The sequence below is a fragment of the Schistocerca cancellata genome, chromosome 11 (assembly GCF_023864275.1).
Source record: "Schistocerca cancellata isolate TAMUIC-IGC-003103 chromosome 11, iqSchCanc2.1, whole genome shotgun sequence".
Classification (NCBI taxonomy): domain Eukaryota; kingdom Metazoa; phylum Arthropoda; class Insecta; order Orthoptera; family Acrididae; genus Schistocerca; species Schistocerca cancellata.
Genome location: NC_064636.1, coordinates 66,245,910 through 66,266,459, shown reverse-complemented (window position 1 = coordinate 66,266,459; position 20,550 = coordinate 66,245,910). Strand labels below are relative to the sequence as shown.

Genomic DNA, 20,550 nt, shown 5'->3' with positions numbered 1-20,550 from the left:
GTCGCGTAACTCACTTACTGCTCTTGTCTAATACTTTGTCTTACTTTGAAAAATTACGACTGCTACGAACAAAGGGGGTGGCTAACAGTGTGTTAAATTACCGTCTTGAGTGTTCAGTGATTTATTGGTCGTTACTTATGGCCTTGCTCCAGTCTATGAAAACTTGAGCGAGAATAACTTGGAACGAATGGAAAATAACGCCACATTCAGTCGGCTAGTGTTTCGATGTGCCAGTGTAGATTTCCACGGAATTCACGTACAACAGGCATTTAAAATGAAAACCTCGCGTTCTTGATTATTTTCGTAGGACGCAAGTTTACGAAAACCATCAAACGCAGAACTTTGTAGTAAGAGAGTTTTAGTGCGACAAGGCGTGTAGCGGCTTGCAGGCGTGGCAGAAATTTATTTTTTAATGTTTCGCGTAATGTGGCCGAATTCAGACATCTAACATGTTGTCAAGATGTACTCATTCAGAGGTATAATCTTAAATTGCGGTTGTCACACAGTAAGAGAAGTACCGCAGTTGGAAACATTGCGCGTCGCGAGGTAACGTGACTAAGGGCGCTGAAATACGCGGACGTTATTCAGACAGTATTTCAGAATGAGGGCAGTTACCGACTTCCAAGAAACTGCACGCAAGACTACGAGAACTGGAGAGAGAGATTTTTCCGCTACCCCCCCCCTCCCCCGGCCACGTTGCGCTGTTCATGGAGTCAATTTAGGCAGCAGACGTATCGTTGTAGTTTATCAGTGCCTACCTATTCGCGACGCAGTTTGCAGACAGTATCCCCACACCCCGTAGGGTATCTGCAAAAATTACATCGTCGTACGGCCCACACATCAGTAGACATGACGTGTCAAAAATTTAGACGCGCGATAAACGGGATTTTCTTTAAAAAGGAGCGCAACTTAGACAGACTGTATTCACGCAGTATTTTAGAATGAGCACTTGCTTTCGAACAGACGTTAAGAAAAATTTCAAACCGTTTGTAAACTTTCTCGCTTACATGCTTAACGTTAGATGTTACACACGTTAAATCGTCTGCAAAGTAATCAGACGTCGGAAGCTGTTTCGTGGGCGGGCGTTGCCGATCCTGAAATCCGTTCGCGAATCACAACTCGTGGCGTCACGCCGACACGCTTGTGGCGATGAGACGCAGCACTCGCGTTCATTTCCGTATTTTCACAATTTTCTGGAATTAAGGTTATGGTCAACGAGCGATCTGTAGCTTTCCCCAACACCCTCATTACACAGAGGCGTAGTAGTTGGCGAATTCTTGAGAATTTATCGTAATGTTTGTGCTTCACGAAATAAACATTTCGTATTTTTTATCGCTCTGTCACGTCTCCTCGTTTGTGATTTGCTGATGAAATTTTTTAGCACTCTACAACGCTGCATCGCTTTGTTTGGCTGTTCTCGTGTTACTATTTGCCTGATGATGAGATAGCCCGGTGTGTCGACAAAGCAACGCGTCAGCGGTCTGTGAGGCGCGCCGTGTTCTGTGCGGCCTGCGCTTCAGTCGTGTATTATGTGAGGGAGGAGTGAATGTCGGTGATTCTGACGCCGTCACTTACCAGCTTCTTCATTTCACGTTCAAATTACACGATTAAAGTGCAGTGTAGATATCTATGTGCAGTCACTAATGTCGGCAGAACCTAGATTTAATTTGTGCCATTTCAAGTGCAACAGTTGCGAGAATAGAGGTAGATTTGTTGTTAGTTTCCGTCAGAGGACTGAATCACGTCAGAATTAAAACATTTGTGGGGGCATTTGCTAATTATGTTTGACAGAAACCTGCAGTAAGCATTATTTCGTTTAGCCAGATACTGTTACAGAAGCCTTACCCGTTATTGATGGTAAGTCACAGTTTCGGAATCGTGGTTGGCCACTGACGTCGCATTTAGACACTTGGGCGTGACAAAGTACTAAATATGTCCTGTCTTGAAAAGTTCAGAAATGTCGTGTATCAGGTAGACTGCACATCGTCGTAAAACGCAAATTTCACTATCAAAACTATGAAATTGACAATTTTAACTTCGCAAACAGGTAGATCAACATGACGACTGTCCAGTGTGCTCCCCTCATCCACTGCCAGCAAAGAACGTGTGACGTCACGGAAAAGTGACTCTCGTCACACGTGAGGGACAGGATCATTTGATAAAAGTTGCACGAATTTTATGTATAATAAGTAACCTGGAATCGGTGCTCTAAATGCCCTTCACTTTCGTGACGTGGAACTATGTGTGGTGGCTTTCGTATTTATACTCGCCTGTCACAAAATATGCAACGCAATTGATGCACACCGTATTAAAGAGCTGTTCAAAACGTATAGATAAGATTTGGTGAATTGTAGAAAATTGTGGCGTTCACGGATGAACAGAAGCGGCAGCCAAAAGTTTCCTAAGAAGGCCTCCATTTAATCGCGAGTGTGTGGAATCAGCTCTTTAGGTCACACATAGATATCCAATAATAAGGGAGTAAGGTCACTCGTGGCTTGGGAATGTGTACAGTGTTTCCGGGTGCTTTCAATTCATTAGGTGTTCTGTCCACCAGTAAAATGTGATAGCTGCATAAAATTTCACACTGTGGTGTCTCACATGATACTTGGGCTGGCAGTAAACGTGACTCAACGCGGAGACGGTGGCGAGCTGTCGCCCTGACACGTGGCTGAGGGTAACCTGCGTGCAGGAGGAACCGTGCTGTACCGCTGGGTGCTTGCAGTCTGAAGTTGAGCCACTCGCAGAGGTCCATCGTGGGCTGTGACTGCTGTATGGCAGCGAAACTTGGTATGCTAATGCGCACTTGCGGAACCGATTTACACTGGAAGAAATGTTCCCATATGTAATGGATTGGGAACGCAATGTGGACAGGAAGGGACAAACAAGTGAGAAAGGCAGAATGTCGATATTATTAACCGCCACTTGCTGAACTTGTTCAGTGTGAGCACCGGAGACGTCCGCGAGGTGTTGCACAGTGACAGATTCGCACCTGCTAACCAACATTGGAATTGATTTCCTCCGGCGCCAACTGGTTTCGCGTTAACGCATTAGCATGTCTACAGTGTTTCGCTGCCTTACCATACTCACAGACCACAGTGGACCTCAGTCAGTAGCTGCATTTTACTTATGAGGACCCGGTACTTCAGTGTCTCAGATGAAGAAAAAAAACGGTTCGCGAAAATTTCGCTGTCGCCTTGGTGGTCCATTTGGTGATACACCATTCAGTAGTTATTCAGTGAAAAAAATCTGCAGTTTTCTCAGACTTCCGTCGTGTGTTTCGCTTTTCTCAAAGCATCAAGGCTCTGCAAGTACCCGTATTTCCAGTACAGGCGGCTGCCTAAACTGGAGCAGCTCGCAGCTGCTGATAGCGGCCGTCGGCATTGACCCGTGGCGTAATGGTGCGCTGCGTGACGTCACACACACTCACGGATACAACAGAACGCGTGGCTGCTATATTATTTTCTGTAAAGTGTGTTGTGGAGAAGTGATCCGTTGCTTGGCCAGAGTTCTGGTACAGGTTGTCAGGTTACAGTATGGTTGTCAGTCAGCGGAGCCAAAGAAATGGAATGTTACAGTAACAATTTTTGCGTGGCGCGTATTTCACGCATGTTAGCTTTCGGAGAGTGTTGTATGTCCGTTTTGGTGACGCACAGTTGGAATCGGCAGGTTCAGTGCTGGCCGCCGCTTGTCCCCGGTGTGGGGGCAGGTCAGGTCCACTCCTGTGCAGCCGGCCGGCCAGCCGACACGTGGGCACGGCAGACAGCGGCAGCCCCCACTCTCCGGACGGGCGCAGACCGCGCTCTCTCCCGCCCACCGTTTTTTTTTGTCTGTTTTTTGTACTGCGTCTCACTGTTACGTTCCTGTGTTTCGCGCCCTTTCAAATTTTCGCAAGCCCATTGGCCGAGTGGTCTAAACAGAAACAAAATGTCTCAGAAGATCATCGTGCATACATACGTGTGACGCGAGTTCTCGGTAACATCCATTATGGCCTCTATTTTGTGTAGTCAGTGATCGAGTGGCCTTCTGCTAATATTTCAAGTTCATTTGAGACAGCCACAGCGCAATGAAACCCTATTTTAATCGCTAGATTTTCGAAAATAAACATTAAGAGAAACGGGGCTGTAGCAGAATTATAAACATTATAACTTAAATGTAGGAGCCAACCGCAGTTACGACACAGTTTAATTACGCAAACCCGTGACCAGTTTCAGATTTTCAAAAATCCGTTGTTAAGTGCTTTTACAAGCTCATCAATACTTGCGTTAACCGCCATTTAAATGAATATTCGTTTCTGTACAAAATATCAAATTTGCGCGATTGGTTTTTCTGTGGAGATGCGAACCACTTCGGAGCTTTGTTTTCGGAGACCACCCTGCTAGATGCAAGGCAACAGTGACCTCGACTACGGATTCAGTGTGCTTTCAATGAAAAATGAAACTTGGAATTTAATCCGTATATTTCAACCATCTCACTCAAGAAAAAGATAATCGCCCCTTCAGAATTGTATTCAAATTTAATGACTTCTCGTATTGTTCTTCTGAGGATCTCATCGTTTCACAAAATAAGGAATACTTCGCAAAGGGTAATTTAAGCTCAATTCATGCGTAAAGTTGTCATTCTGTTACCAGCAATTCGAACTAAAAGCTGCAAAAGTTTGAGACTTTTTCTTCTGACTAAAAGAATAGTTGCTGATCACTTTTGGTCTGAGGTGCACTGACGAACGCACCATTGGCCTTCATCAAAAAGTCTCTTCGCAAACAAAATTTAAATGTCTGGAATGATCGTCTTTCAATCCATTTCTAAAGCATTATAGCATTTCAAAACACTGACAGGTTACTGAAACATTGATTGTAGAACATGGAGCACCAAAATCGTGATTTGGATGTGAAATGCTACTCCATGATTTAGTTGTTAAGCACAACTAGCTCTTTATTCACACGAGGTAATGAACATTGTCCGCAGAGGATCTCAAATTGATTCCATATTTATAAATGTCGAGAAGGCTCTTGACCGCCGTCAAGCGATAGCTTCTCACTTGTGCGACTGGATTCGTGGTTTCCTCTCAGAAAGGTCGCAGTTCGTATTAATTGACAGAAAGTCATACAGTAATACAGAAGGAACCTCTATCTTGCTCCGAGCAAGTGTTCAAGGCCCTCTGCTGTTACTGATCTACGTAAATGTTTTAGGAGACAATCCGAGCAACCATTTTAGATAGTATACAAATGGTGCTGTCATTTACCGTCTGGTAAGGTCAGCAGAACATTGAAACCAAATGCAGAATGATTTGGAGACGATAACTTGATGGTGAAAAGTGGCAACTGCTCCTAGGTAATGAAAAGTGTGAGGCCGAATAGAGAACCGACTGAAATTACCATTACGAGCAACTTAAATTGGAAAGAACACAAAGAAAATGTTGTGGGGAAGCCGAACCGAAGACTGTGTTTATTCGCAGAACAGTTAGGTGCAACAGGTCTACTAAAGGGACTGGCTGAGCTACGCTTGTCCTGCCTCGCTGGGAGTGTTTGCTGTGCGGTGATGGACGGTGACCAGGTGCGACTGACTGAGGACGTCGAGTGTGTCCAAAGAAGGGCAGCTCGTTTTGTTTTATTGCCAAATGTGGGAGAAAGTGTCACGGATATGATACGCGAGTTGGGCTGGCAATAAGTAAAAGGAGATTCCGTTGCGGCGAGATCCTTCCACGAAATTTCAGCCACGAGCTTTGCCCTGCGAATGCGAGAATATTTAGCTGACGACCACCTGCATAGTCAAATGTTCACCGTAATAAAGCAAAAGACACTAAAGTTATCGTGGCACAGTTTGAAGTGTCCATTTTTCTCCCGCGCTGTTGGGAAGTGGAACGGGAAAGATGCCTAAATGGCTCTCAGCACTTAACTACTCAGGTCATCAGTCCCCTAGAACTTAGAACTACTTAAACCTAACTAACCTAAGGACATCACACACATCCATGCCCGAGGCAGGATTCGAACCTGCGACCGTAGCGGTCACGCGGTTCCAAACTGAAGCGCTTAGAACCGCACGGCCACACCGGCGGCGAACGGGAAAGAATTAGTGGGAGTGTAATTGGATGAAACCTCTGCCAGGCTCTTAAGAGCGAATTGCGTGATACTCATGTAGATGGAGAAAATGTGGTGTGGCATAAACTGTATGAATACTAGATGTGAGCCCGCATCTCGTGGTCGTGCGCTAGCGTTCTCGCTTCCCACGCCCGGGTTCCCGGGTTTGATTCCCGGCGGGGTCAGGGATTTTCTCTGCCTCGTGATGGCTGGGTGTTATGTGCTGTCCTTAGGTTAGTTAGGTTTAAGTAGTTCTAAGTTCTAGGGGACTGATGACCATAGATGTTAAGTCCCATAGTGCTCAGAGACATTTGAACCATTTTTTGAATACTAGATGTGAAAAACTTTGTTGTATATTGGGTGATGAAATATACGTTTTTGTTACGAAATATCCTTATTGGTGCCAGAGCAGACGCACTGCTCGCCGTAAGACGAGAAGCGCATGTATATGTCAGGTGTGTGTTTCGGAAATTAGTGGTAAGCTTCTGTGAGACGAACTGGTGAGCTGGTCGGTCCCTGCATTTACGCACTACATAATCTAAAACTATTTACGCTAAGGACCCCCTCCCCCCCCCCCCCCCACACACACACACACGACGGGGAGTGCCGCGCAAACCGTGAAAAGACGCCATAGACCGGGCGGCTAGCCCACGCGGCGGGGTCACCTTTGGAACTACTCGATAAGCTTATACTTGAAATTTCATATCGGTTGAATTTACGGCAGCAGAGAAAAGTCACCTGAAAGTCGTCCAAAACGACTACAAATAATGGAGCCGCTGTTTTTTTAATATTGGAAAACGTGGGGAATGGTCGGATTCCATAATAAATATTTACGGCTGCCGAATGATAACGCAGCCTGATTCCTCACAGGAACTTGATAACTTTTCTGTACCGTTGTAAACTGGAACGACATAACACGACCAAATAGTACCAGGACAAGCGCTCCGCAAACCTATTCCCCTTCGTGAGCACGACGACTCCCACGCACGCCTGCCCTGCCGTGTTCCGTGTGTCAGGCAGGCAGGCAGGCAGAGGCTCGGGTGCGGCCCGTGTGTTCGCCGGCGTGGCTGCCACGCGGCCCTCACAGCGTCGACGCGGAGCGCAGATGGCCGTAGAGCGGAGCGGTGCCGGACACGCAAGCGCGCGCGCGCGCGCGCGCGCGCGCGCGCGCACACACACACACACACACACACACACACACACACACACACACACTGCTCTGCTGCGCGTCCAGTTGCGTCCGTTCGACGTGTCTTCCAACCGTTGTACGTTTTTAGGTGAATTTGTGCTCCGCAACCACTTCACGTCTGCCATTTGGGCGTTAGTGCGAAGACGGAGAGGAAGAGCCGTATTACGATCTTCCACTGTGCGGCAACTTAAAAAAAAAAATGGTTCAAATGGCTCTGAGCACTATGGGACTTAACAGCTATGGTCATCAGTCCCCTAGAACTTAGAACTACTTAAACCTAACTAACCTAAGGACAGCACACAACACCCAGCCATCACGAGGCAGAAAAAATCCCTGACCCCGCCGGAACTTAAGAAAATATTGTAAAATATTAATTCGTTTTCAGAGGTCCGTATTTTGCGAAGTATCGCGTGTACAAATATGATCGATCCGCGAATACAACTGTAAACTCACGAAGTGTACATTTTGCACTAAACAAACGTTCAGTGGGTGAGTCCTCTGCTGACATGAAAGTCGCCCAACCGGTAGTACTGTTTCTTCCGTACCTCACGCAGCAACGTAATGTCAGCGGTCAGCACAGAAACATTGAGGCGTTTCTGAGCTGTTCCCGTGTTCTTGGCAGTGGGGGTACGGCCCCTATTGAACCCCTAAGGAGAAAGTCGTTAGATCAGTCGACATGGAGGTTCAAAGGAACAGAGCCACATCATGTTGCACCCCTACGGCCAATCCAGCGATGCGAAAGTTCGTCGTTTAGGTAGCGACAAACATCGATGCTTCCACAAGGGTAGGCGTGTCTTGCTGGAACATGAAATTCCGGGAATCCGGAATGAGTTGTCGAAACAACCACAACTGCAACATATCGAGCTAAGATGTACCCGCCACAGTTGCCTCACAGTATTGAAACGGCCCATTCAGCTTCGCCTGTCACACGGCACAGGATACATTAACCCTCGGCGAATCTCCTTCATGCGTCGAAATTACGTGAGGTTTTTCAGTACTCCACTCGCTCACATTGCGGAGATACTTTTTCAGAAAAGTGTTAATTGCTTTGTCGCTGAATATCAGCGTGGGGGCGAAATGTCCATCCTCAATTGATCCCTGCAATGTGGCGCAAATCTGAAGGCGCCGGCCGTGACAGTCCGCTTTTAATTGTTGTAACGGATCCAGACGGTACGGTTTGAAGTGTAACCGCCGACGCACTGTCTTCCACACACTTTGCTGCGGTGTTCAGGGTTCGTGGCTTCTGCGTGCTGTTGACTTGTGTGGACTGCGTACAAAAATCTCGTTCAGCCCCCACCCCCTTACACGGTTTTTTGCAGCTGCCACATTTGGTCAAATATCTCGCATCTTCCAACACATGAAAAGTCTTGCCTTGTCGGCATTTTGGCAAGGCGCTGAATTCGTAATGGCATGCAATCATATTCGTACACGTAATACTTCGGAAAAATTCGAATTGTGGAAACGAGTGAATCGTTCATGGTAGCCCTCTGTTTCGCCTTTTGTCTGTCGTCTTCAGTTTGTACAGCAGTACGGTACTGAGCAGCTCAACTCGTGATCTCGATCCCCTTGCTGATCTTATACAAGGCCAAGAATTCTTTAAATTCTTAGTCAGTCTGGTTGACAACATTGCATTTACGAATTATTTCAATAACGTACGTAATATCTGTACACGTAATGTGCCTCCAAGAACAAGTGCGAAATGTTAACCATCAAAGTACTTCTGTGCCCTTACAATTAATCACTGCAGCGCCTAATATTTAATTCACAGAATCTGGTACTTTCTGAACACTCGTGGTACGTATGTACTGGGATTAAAGTCAGCACGTGAAGTGTGTACCTTAGTGTCGGGAATCTTTCCGTAAGCAATGAAAGATAATGTACGTAAATGATGAGTATGTCTACTTGTATTGCACCCATATTACTCCTCTGTGGTACACTATTTAATTATGTACGTACATGTAACCGATGCAGTTCCGCGTGTAAAGATTCCAAATTGATGGTACCGTGAAATCGTTTCTGACTTGTGACCCACACACAGAAATTACACTGTAGAAGGAAACATCACCACCATTGGAAGTTATATAAATATTGAAAAGTAGTTTAATGCTCGTCGTACTCATTGGAAAACTTGTAAACAACTTTAATGATGGACGAAATGAGACCACTTCCTCACGGTTTTCCTGGGAAACGACACACCGACAGCTAAATACCTGTTGCAGTTTGTGGAACATTCGGTAATGAAGACCGGTAGGGCTACCTTAAAGGTCATGCCTCTTCTAGGGCACCATCACGGCACTCCTATTGAGAGAGACTCTATGAAGAAAAACCTGTGTGGGTGGACAGCAAACAGAAAGCCGGTGCAGAAGACACAAATGACAAGCAGCCACATCCACTCATTCGCCCTCTGTCTGCAGACCTGCTGCAGACCACTGCACGGTGTGTGATCGAACCACTGTCCTCCCGAATGTGAGCCCAGAGTGTCTCACCGCCGCGCCCTGCATATCCAGTCCACTACTTGAGTTTCACACACGTTTCTCTGCCGGTTACATGGCGCAGACACGCACGAAGATTCTGTCTCCAAAATATGCTGAAGGTGATCGGGACCATGGCTCTCTGTCTACTAATAATTCAGACGCGATCCCGCTCAGTATCTCGGCAAATTTGTGATTACCTAGAAAACCGTTTGAGTGAAAGAATCTGCGAAAGCTCAATGTATACTACTGTCGCATTGTGTCACAATAAAGTAGAATACTACACCACTGATCTCAGGATACATTAAAGATTTATAAGACAATGGCGTTTGTTTCTTAGACGAGGAACATGTCGATGCTCGAAGACTGTATGGAAATGTCAACGGCTTTACAGCTTTTACCACTTCGTTTATTGACATGCAGCAGCACTTGGATGTAGGAAAATACGGTAACAATACCTGTAAACAACACTAAGAAGTCGTTCATTATGCGATTACAACGCCAGTGTCCAAAGTTTTGAGCCTATAACATTGAGTGCATACTTGGTATGGGGAGGCGAAAAAAACCGCAAAGCGATATAAAACGGAAACAAATGTACAACTAACTAATGAGGGATGGGAAAGGAAGACTCGGGTTGGTCGGGTGGATTCCAGAAGCCTGCAGTGCACGTGTTGGCCTGCGACCCTGCGCTGACCTCCGGCGCTACGCTCTGTGCAGCACTGCCTCGGCGTCTCCATCCACGTCGAGCGGCCGCGACAGAAGCCTTGGGACGAATTCTTAGGCGCTCTCCTGGCACTGTAATGGCCCGGCAGACGTCTTACGCTGGTGGAATGGAGGTGCTGATTCGGCACGATTCGAAAAAAGTGGACGACATTCTCGCGAAACCCACTTGTCTGAATTTCGGAAACCAGTTTACACTGTAGGGTGTGGAACTATTTCACTGACTCCGTCGTTTGCCCCCTCATACGACCAGGAGAGTCAAAACAGTGATGTCGGAGCTGTGATAGAGCTTACTTTGGTTTAACCGTGACGTATCTGTCGTCTAATAAGTATCCGAACGTTCTGTGGGGCAAAGATGCTATACAAACACATCCACGCCAAAAAGGAGATTCAACTATATATTTGTGCGAAAGTTCCACAACACACGTTCTGGAAATGGAGGCAACGAGTTTAATTCCTAAACTGCTCAACCTGGAAATACCTGGGTACACCATAGCTTGCAACATTCGGATAAAATGGCGACACGATTTAAGATTGTATTATGCAGCATTCTTTACCACGGAGGTGGGCGCTGCATCTTTTTCTGAAGAAAGAAGACGCAGATATCAATCTGTTCAAAGGAGAGTTACACAAACCAATGAATTTAGACTAGTGGTTCATCACGGCTCAAATGGCTCTGAGCACTATGGAACTTAACATCGGAGGTCATCAGTCCAATAGAACCTAGAACTACTTAAACCTAACTAACCTAAGGACATCACACACACCCATGCCCGAGGCAGGATTTGAACCCGTGACCGTAGCAGGCGCGCGGTTCCGGATAGAAGCGCCTAGAACCACTCGGCCACGGTGGCCGGTCAAGTTTAATCGTGCCTACCCTGAGACATTCACCGAGGAAACTGATTTCTGCATTACATGTACATTGCTTCTGATGAGGTGTCACGGATCTGAGGAACCTGAGATAAGGAAGAAAATTTTTCTCAGAGGTGCCACGAGCTTGGATTTGAATATAAGTCCTGTAACTTTAGTGCTGAAAGAAGTTTGTTGCTTTGCCATTTTTTTGCTATGACATATATAAACGATCTTTTGACTGAGAACGACAACATTTTTAGAAGGTGAAAGCAGTCTATCGTAGCACCGCGCTGGTAGTTACAAACCTTAGGTGATCGCGAAGCAGTACGGGCCCTTGTCATTTTAAGGAAACTGGTGACGTTGCAATTGATTCAGGGTGGACAACACTTTCACACCTGCTGTTTCATACAGGTCTGCATGCGCCTCGTACAAGTGTTAAGGGTGCAGTGTGAGGGCTGCTCAGTGGCACTGTGTTTCAGGACCACCCATCATGTCGGCAGTTACGGAGGTTCAGAACACCACAACCGAGGCCCTGGCCGCCCTGCTAGACGGGGGTGAAGGCTCCCTGGTGACGCTGGTGGCGGGCGAGACGAGGGTGGCGGCTCACAGGGCCGTGTTGGCAGCCGCGAGCCCCGTATTTCAAGCGATGTTCGCGCACGACATGCTGGAGGCCAGCTGCGGCCAGGTGAGCATCGACGACGTGGAGGGCCCGGTGCTGAGGCTCCTGGTGGCCTACACGTATACCCTGCAGGCCCCCCAGCTGCCCGACACGGCCGCCCAGCTGCTCTCGGCGGCCGACAAGTACGGCTTGTCGGCCCTGAAGGCTGCCTGCGAGCGGCAGCTGATCTCGCAGTTGGCCGTCGAGACCGCAGCGGCGACGGCCGTCACGGCAGTGAGGCACTCGTGCCCGGACGCCACCAGGGCTGCCGTCGCCTTCATAAAGGACCACCTGCAGGTGGTGGCCACGCGGGGCTGGACGGACGCTGTGCTCGAGTACCCACAAGAAGTCAACGAAGTCATCCGTTTACTCAGTGAGCCACCTGCAGAAGCCAGGTAAGCACGATTCCCTTTTTTGCAGTGCTAGTGTGAATTTGACGTCGTCCTTGCTTTGTTCGTCATGGGTTTCTTTGCTGCCTACGTTGCATAACACTTTAACATCATCTACTTACTGATCGTCGGTCACGATGCTAAGTCTCTCGCTGTTTTCACTTCTACTGCTTCTATCAATTTCGCCTTTCTTTGATTTACTCTGATTCCATATTCTGTACTCATTACACTGTTCATTCCATTCAGCAAACCCTGTAATTCTTCTTCACTGTCAGCGAGAGAATCAGTCATCAGCAAATCTTATATCATTTCACCATGACTTTTAATTCCACTTCAATCTTTCCATTATTTCCGTCATCGCTTCCTCGGTATATAGATTGAACAGTAGAGGCGAAAGATTACATCTCTGTCTGACACCCTTTCTAACCCGAGTGCTTCGTTCTTGATCTTCAACTTTTATTTTACCTTCTTGCCTCTTGTACATATTGCAAATTACTCGACTTCTCCTCTGGCTTACCCGTATATTTCTCAGAATTTCAAACATCTTGCAACATTTGATATTGCCCAACGCTTTTGCCAGGACCACAAATCCTATGAACGTTACGGAACTTCAATTTTCTTTTCCATTCTCCTGTGTGTTATCCTTCTTAGCAACTGGGATGCTTGAGCTGTTAAGCTGATTGTGCGATAATTCTCACGCTTCTCTGCTGTTGCAGTCTCCCAAATCGTGATGATTATATTTCTCTGTCAGATTGTATATTGCTAGACTCATCCATTCTACACAACAGTGAGAATAGACCTTTTGCACCTCCCCCAATGATTTAAGAACTTCTGATTGAATGTTGTCTATACCTTTTGCCTTCTTTGGTCTTAAATTTTCCAAAGCGCTTTTAAAATCTGATTCTAATCACCAATATTTTCCATACCGACTCCTGCTTGTTCTTCTGTCACGCCATCGGACAAGTTGTTCCAATCAGAGAGGCCTTCAGTGTACTCTTTCCAACTATCTGATCTCGCCTCTGTATTTAACACTGGAATTCCCATTGTGCTCTTAATGTTACCACGCTTGCTTTTAATTCACTGGAAGAGTGCTTTGACTTTTATATATGCTGCGTCAGTCGTCCCAAGAATCATTTCTTCTTTGATTTCTTCACATTTTTCGTGCAGCCATTTCACCTTAGCTTCTCTGCACTTCCTATTCATTACATCCTTAAGTGACATATTTTTCTATTACTGAATTTTCCTGAATATTTTTGAATTTCTTTCGTTGATTGATCAACTGAAAGATTTCTTATATTTTCCGTGGTTTCTTCGCAGTTAGCTTCTTTGTACCTACATTTTTCTTTCCAACTTCTGTTACTGTCGTTGTTAAAGATACCCATTCCTTTTCAACTGAACTACCTATTGAGCTGCTTATTATTGCAGTATCTGTAGCCTCAGAGAACATAAATCTCATCTCTTCTTTCCTTAGTACTACTGTATTGCACTTCTCTGTACATCGATTGCTCCTGACGAGTCTCGTAAAATTCAGCCTACTCTTCATCACTGCTAAATTGTTATGAGTCTATATCTACTCCTGGGTATGCTTTACAGTCCAGTGTCTGATTTCAAAATGTTTGCCTGACAATAATATAGTGTGACTTTAAACCTCCCATATTTCGGTCCTTCTCCAAGTATACCCCCTCGTCTAGTGATTCTTGAATAGACTATACCAGCTATTACTAGGATAAATTTACTGTAGAGCTTAACTAGCCTTTCTTCTCGCCTATTCCTATGATCAAGTACATATTCTCGTGTAACCCTTTCTTCTACTCCTTCCCCCTACGATTGCGTTTCAATCCCTCCATGACTATTACATAGTACCAAATTACCTGTTCAGTATCCTCATACTTTTTCTCTCACTTCACCTTCAACGTGCGACGTCATCATGTATAGCTGAACTATGCATGTTGTTGGTTTGCTTTCGATTCTCACGAGAAAATATCTGTACTCGCTTTCTGCCCTGCCTTTCTATTGATACTGAATCCTACTGCTGTTGCTACTACCCTATTCTCATGTGACCAGAAATTCTTTTCTTTCCTTTCCACGTCACTGACACCCACTACAGCTAGATACGTCCTCAGCATTTCCCTTTCCTTATTTTCTATCTTCCCAACCACATACAAATTCCTTACTTTCCACATCACGATTCAAACGTTATCTTTTGTTGGTTACTCAACCCTTTTCCCATGGTCACCTCCCCGTTGTGCCTCCTCGCCTGGAGATTTGAATGGGGGACTAGTCTTTTGCCAATGGAGAGACCATTATGGCTCTTATTGAATCACATGCCACATGTCATGTTGATGCACGTTATGCATATTTACAAAGTGGTTGACATTGCCTTCTGTGTCCTCATGTTGTTGATCATTGCCAATTTTTCCTCATTTAGGAGCAGTTTCCAGCCTCAAGGGAAAGAGAGTGCCCTGAACCTCTGTCGGCCCCTCCGCCCTCTTTGGAAAGGCTGTTGGCTGAAAGAGGGTGACACCTTATGCTGGAAGTCTTCAGACACCAATGCTGATGATTCTTATTCAAAATTCAAGTGACGGTGAGGTTCAAACCTGGGACTGAGGATTTTGCTGATTACTAAAAAAGACGCTACCCCTAAGTGACTGGCCCCAAAGAGCAGGGTATGACTCCCTGAGATATCCAGTAAAGCAGGAGCTATGGACACTGGGGCTATTCATGCACACTGGGGCCAAACAAGAAGAGAATAATGCAGCCAGCACAATAATATTGTCACACTTAATGCTGTGCCTTACCATCACATTTCCTTCTCGTCTCTGTTCAGCTATCGCCCTGAATATTTTCCGTGCATTCCCTTTTACAAAGCAGACACGAAATCTCTGCCCCCCCCCCCACCCCCCGTCTTGTTCGAAGTTCCCTGTGGTGGTACCAGAGGTCGTCCAGGGAATCCTATCAGGTTTCCTGCTACTGGTATACAGCAGATTATATTCGCTGTCCACCTACAGGTGTACGACGTATCTCCCACAATGTCAGTATAGATGTGACGTTTTCATCCAGCTATCATTTGTTGCCTCTGTCTCTCGGATACATATGCTCCATACAAGTCTATTTTGTTTCCTTTTCAATTAAAAAAAAATCCATATTCAATAAACTACATGTTACTTCACAAGTTGTAAACGTTGTCCTTAGTATAAAATTGCATACACTTCGTAACCCATTTTTGTCTTTTAATGGTGGACTCTACTGCAAACTGCTCAACACGAAAATTGTTGTTTAAGAAACACATCACCACTGCTGTCTTTTTCAATGAATCGAATTGTGGAGACATTACATGCATATATACAGTTCTATTTGCTTTACTCAAATGCAGATTTTTGAATATACTCTCGATAACTTTTATAGCATAGCTCTTGTAATTCTTGTCCATCTTCATTCCCTCGGGCTTCACATCAAACAGCGCCTGCATATCCATGACCATATAGTTTCAACAGTAAGTTGATACCCCAACTTATCAGTTCGTTTCTCTCTCTCTCTCTCTCTCTCTCTCTCTCTCTCTCTCTCTCTCTTCCTCCAGTGATATAATTCAGCATCCATATATCAGTTTTCCAATTACCTCACAACCAAAAGTAGCAGCCAGTTCACTTTAACTGCTTCTAAATTCTGACTGATAGTTGTTCTGTTAGGGCAGCAAAATTGTTGGCCCTTATGTTTGGGATTTGGTTTATGCTTCATTGTGAACAATTTGTTGTTTCGCATCTTAAGCTACGCCAGTGGGGAATATAGCAGAAGTAGTGCAGAAAAAGACAAGTTAATTGGTGGTACAGTCACGTTAAGTGACGGGCTGGTGTTGTTGGCACTGAGTGTTCTGTTGCCCCAGTGGACAGTCCCTCTGCTGTACCGCCTGCAGTGAGCCCCTGTGTGAACACGCCCACCCACACAGTGTTTCTCTGTGCAGCTCGCCGACCGCCACAGGGGGCGGGCCCACCCCCAACTCTGACCGCCAACCCCACAGCGGCCACAGCCGGACTGCTGCTGCAGCTGCGCCTCCCACGTCTGCCCGACACACCCCTCCACCTGATGGCGCAGCCGTCTCTCGCTTCCGGTGAGTTGTGTTGCCACACGTGCCCAAGTCTTACCCTCACAGTACTGCTTATTGTGGCATGATCCAGCCGATATAGTAAATAAAATAAAATACAGATTCCTTCAGTTTTTGGATAGAGATTACAGTTGCCATTAAACATTACTCCTTTCTCACTGTTTTGGCTATGATATTTTGAAGATTGAGCACATATGCAGAAGATTTCTCGTTCTCTGTATTTGCAGTGAGAATCACGTTCAGTTCAGTCACTCAACTATAGTTACGTAGGAAGTGTCCCATTCAAATCATACCCATTCCCAAAGATTCTTTATATATTGATGTGTTGAATCTGATTTTGTTTTTAGTGACGATTGTGTGTCTTACAAATTGATTCTGAATTAAATGGGTGTGGAAACAGGATTTTTCACACAATTCCTCTCAACAAAATCTATGTGAATGGTTGTAGATATAAGTTGTTGAAGACACTGAGTAAGAAATGGCGAAAATAAGGTAAACAGAAATACAAGTAATAATGACAAAAAGTTAATATTTAGTACAGTAATGAGGATACAGCTTGTTTTGGGTATGTCTTAAAATGTAATTCGAATATTCCTTAAATGGTTCCCTGGTCAGTTACATCTGTAGTGACTATTGGAAATCTGTGCCGCACTGTAACAGGAACCCAGATTTGCTGCTTATTGCAGGCAGTCCCCTTGAGCAGTCGGTTGCCTGAGCACACCTCCACTTCTGACTCAGCTTCTCATCGAAACTTGCACTAGTTTATCCCGGGGGACTTCTGGGAAGAGTATCAAAAGGGAAATCTAATCGGTGGATGTTATCCTACTTCCGAGGATGTACATGAGAATCTCTGACGGTAGTGTTTGCAAACCATGGGTAAAAAGATCATCCACAATGGCATTTCCAGTTACGCCAGCAAATGCACTCAGCTGGTCTAATGGTTGAGGTATCTGCTCTCTAGAAGTGAGAAATGCAGTGGGTGTGGCTGAGTGGAGATGCGTACAGCACTGTATCGCTCGTCAAACGTAAACAAACTCCTGTATTCGATGGATGTTGAAGGTCACCAGGTGTGATGAGTAGTGGATTTGATTCACCGAGGAGAAGTTTTGCATAATTCCATGGTATAGTTAACTTTTATTTTTAGAAAAGGGCAACCGACGTGGGCAAAGATAGTTGGACCTACTGTATATATATATAAAACCAACAGCAGAGTTTCCACAATGATGATGGTGCCACTACAGCGGAGTTACTAAATACAGTTTTCCTTAATTCCTTCACGAAAAAAGACAAAGTAACTATTCAAGAATTCGAAACCAGAACAGCTGTTAGTGTGAGTGACATAAAAGTACATATTTTAGGTGTTGTGAAGCAACTCAAATCACTTAAGAAAGGCAAGTCTTCTGGTCCAGATGGAATACGAATCAGGTTCCTTTCAGAGTATGCAGACACAATAGTGCCTTTCTTAGCAATCGTATACAACCGTTCACTTGGCGAAAGGTCTGTTCCTAAAGACTGGAAAGTAGCACAGGTCACACCAATACTCAAGAAAGGAAATAGGAGTAACCTATTGAATTACAGAGACATATTACTGACCTCAATTTGCAGTAGGATTTTGGAGAATACACTGTACTCGAACATTGACTCACCTCGAAGAAAATGACTTATCGATACATAACCAACACGGATTCAGAAAATATCGTTCTTGTGCAACACAGCTAGCTATTTATGCCCATGAAGTAATGAGTGCTGTCGACAAGGGATCTAAGATCGATTCCATATTCTTAGATTTCCAGAAGGGTTTGATACCATTTCTAACAAGAGACTATTACATGGTGTATACGACCCGGGGCGCCACCATCTAACCGTCTAGTATTGCCCCGGTACGAAATATCATAGATCCAGGGTTGATGCGCAGATCAGGTTGACTTGTAGTGGGGAGGGGGGGGGGGTGATCTGTGTTCACATTTAGTGACTTTGCTGTTTCCTCTTTGTTCACTGCTGTCATGTCAAATGAAAGAGAGTGGTTTCTGTGGCTGGGAGATATCAAGTGAATTAAAATATATTCACACAATTACAGAAGATTAAAATATGTCATTAGTTCCAGATTTTAGTACAATTTCCACCTATCTGACAGTCAAGCATTAATTATCTTGCAGAACAATGAAGTTACTTTTGTCGCTTTGCTGAAGTAATTCGGCTTTTATTGATCTTTTCCGCTGAGGCAGCCAGTTTGTTTGAAACAAAGTGTTCAAATCCACACTATTGGCTAGTTTAAACTGTTCACTGCATTTCAAGGGCACGTTTTAATCTTCTACAGGGTGTATACGACCCGGGACAACCGGGAGATCTGGGAAAAACCCGGGAACTTTTTCATCCGGGAGAAAACCAGGAAAAACCCGGGAATTTTTTAGAATTCTGGGAATTTTTCATTGTTTTAGTTTTCAGTTAAATTTTTGTAATTTTGACTGGCAAAAACCGTTACTCTAACAAATGATATTACTGTACCCCACAACTGCAGAATAATACTGCAACAATGAAACTTAACGAGAAAAAAAAACCAAAATAACTTAAAATGCAAACGAAATGCGCCATATACGACGACGACACAGTCCTCATGCAAGCGTCTGCCAACAGCAAAATGTGTCAAAGGCTTTAGGAAGACTGTGCAATACTTCATAACAACAAATTCCTTCCGATGACCGTGAAGTCACAACTGTTTACATTACATTCGTGTTAGCAGTTACGAGCGAGCTCATGCGCATGCGCAGCTGAGTCGCATTTGAGAAGCAGATTCTCCCGCTTCTGGCTACAGGAATGTGGCTCTCCGCTGTGCAAGCAGTCGCAGCAAGCAGCTAGATGGTACCGGGAAAAGGGGGCGCCAGATTCATATTCTCAAGGAAAAACTTATTTCACAAAGCGCCTAGCATCCAGTGCACGTTGATCTATCAATCATTTATATGATTTTGAAACGCATCCTTGTTGGTTTCTGAACACATTTTAAGTTTATTTCTGAATGAATCGTAAGTTGATTTTTGAATGCGTGCATAGTGTACGTGATGTCTCTGTCAGGAGAATCCTAATCGCATCTAGAAAATAATCTTTCTGCAGACAAAAGAGGATGGGGCCGTACGAGCCGAGCGGAGTAAAGCCGAACGGATAAATGCCAGTCGCTGTCTGATTGGGTTTTCGAATGTTCAGCTTTCTTATAATTCGTAGCGAAATCCATAGATTCAGCCTACCAGAATGGAAATAAACGACTGCAGGAATAACAAGTGGGTAAGATTATGTATTACCTTCTCGTTGTATCCAAGAAAATGAAATTTTGACAGAAACTTTCTGGCCAGATTGCTACACTAGTAAGGTCCAGTTGTACAGTCCCCGGCTAGCAGCCGCTTAAGTTGTGATTCGGAAGTAACGCAGAAAACGTTTTGTACGAATTTGTAACAACGCCTAATGGCAGAACAATCGCGGGGTAACTAAACCGGTGATTCAGGCAGGGTTACTGAAGTTGATCGGCGAACAAATTTTGACAGTGGCAGGAATGTCCACAGAATTGGTGATGACAAGATTGTTAGAACGAGGAAGCAGAATAAACGGGGACATCACACAAATTATGGAAGGACGAGACTATTCCAAATTTATATAAGAATTTCGCAATACTACTTTCCGATCTCATGCTTGAGAAACTGGTGCGTATGAATGAAATGTGAAACTATTTCCTAACATAAAGCTTTTTGCTTGTTGTAGGCCTAATAGGCATTTGATATATGTACTTAGTGAATTATATTCTATCGTGTATTAAAAATGACTATGTGTGCCAATACAGTCTCGCTAATTTGGGGTGTGTGTGTGTGTGTGTTATAAAATTTGCTACAATATTAGAAAGGCCTGTTTTGTTTTATTTAGCATACATCGACAAAATATATGTAATCAGATCCAGAAACCACACCAGTCTTAGCTATTATTTGTATTAACAGCTTTTTCAGTATTAGATAACGAAATTTCGAATTTTCATGCAGCAAAAAGTTTGACCAACTTTGGTGAGGTAATAGATTCTTGTGCAGAAAGCAAAAGCACGCCATTTAAAGCTGTAGCAAG

The 20,550-nt window shown here is 44.8% G+C and overlaps 1 protein-coding gene across 1 annotated transcript in view; it reads left to right on the top strand.

Annotated features, from left to right (window-relative positions):
• The first annotated feature begins 1,498 nt into the window (after positions 1 to 1,498).
• The window catches only part of LOC126108613 (TD and POZ domain-containing protein 1-like), a 440,276-nt gene continuing 421,224 nt past the window's right edge, over positions 1,499 to 20,550 (top strand). The window contains exons 1-2 of the mRNA XM_049913916.1: positions 1,499 to 1,552; positions 11,786 to 12,261. Of these exons, the coding sequence (XP_049769873.1) occupies positions 11,797 to 12,261 (465 nt within the window). The 5' untranslated portion in view covers positions 1,499 to 1,552; positions 11,786 to 11,796. The remainder of the gene's footprint in view (positions 1,553 to 11,785; positions 12,262 to 20,550) is intronic.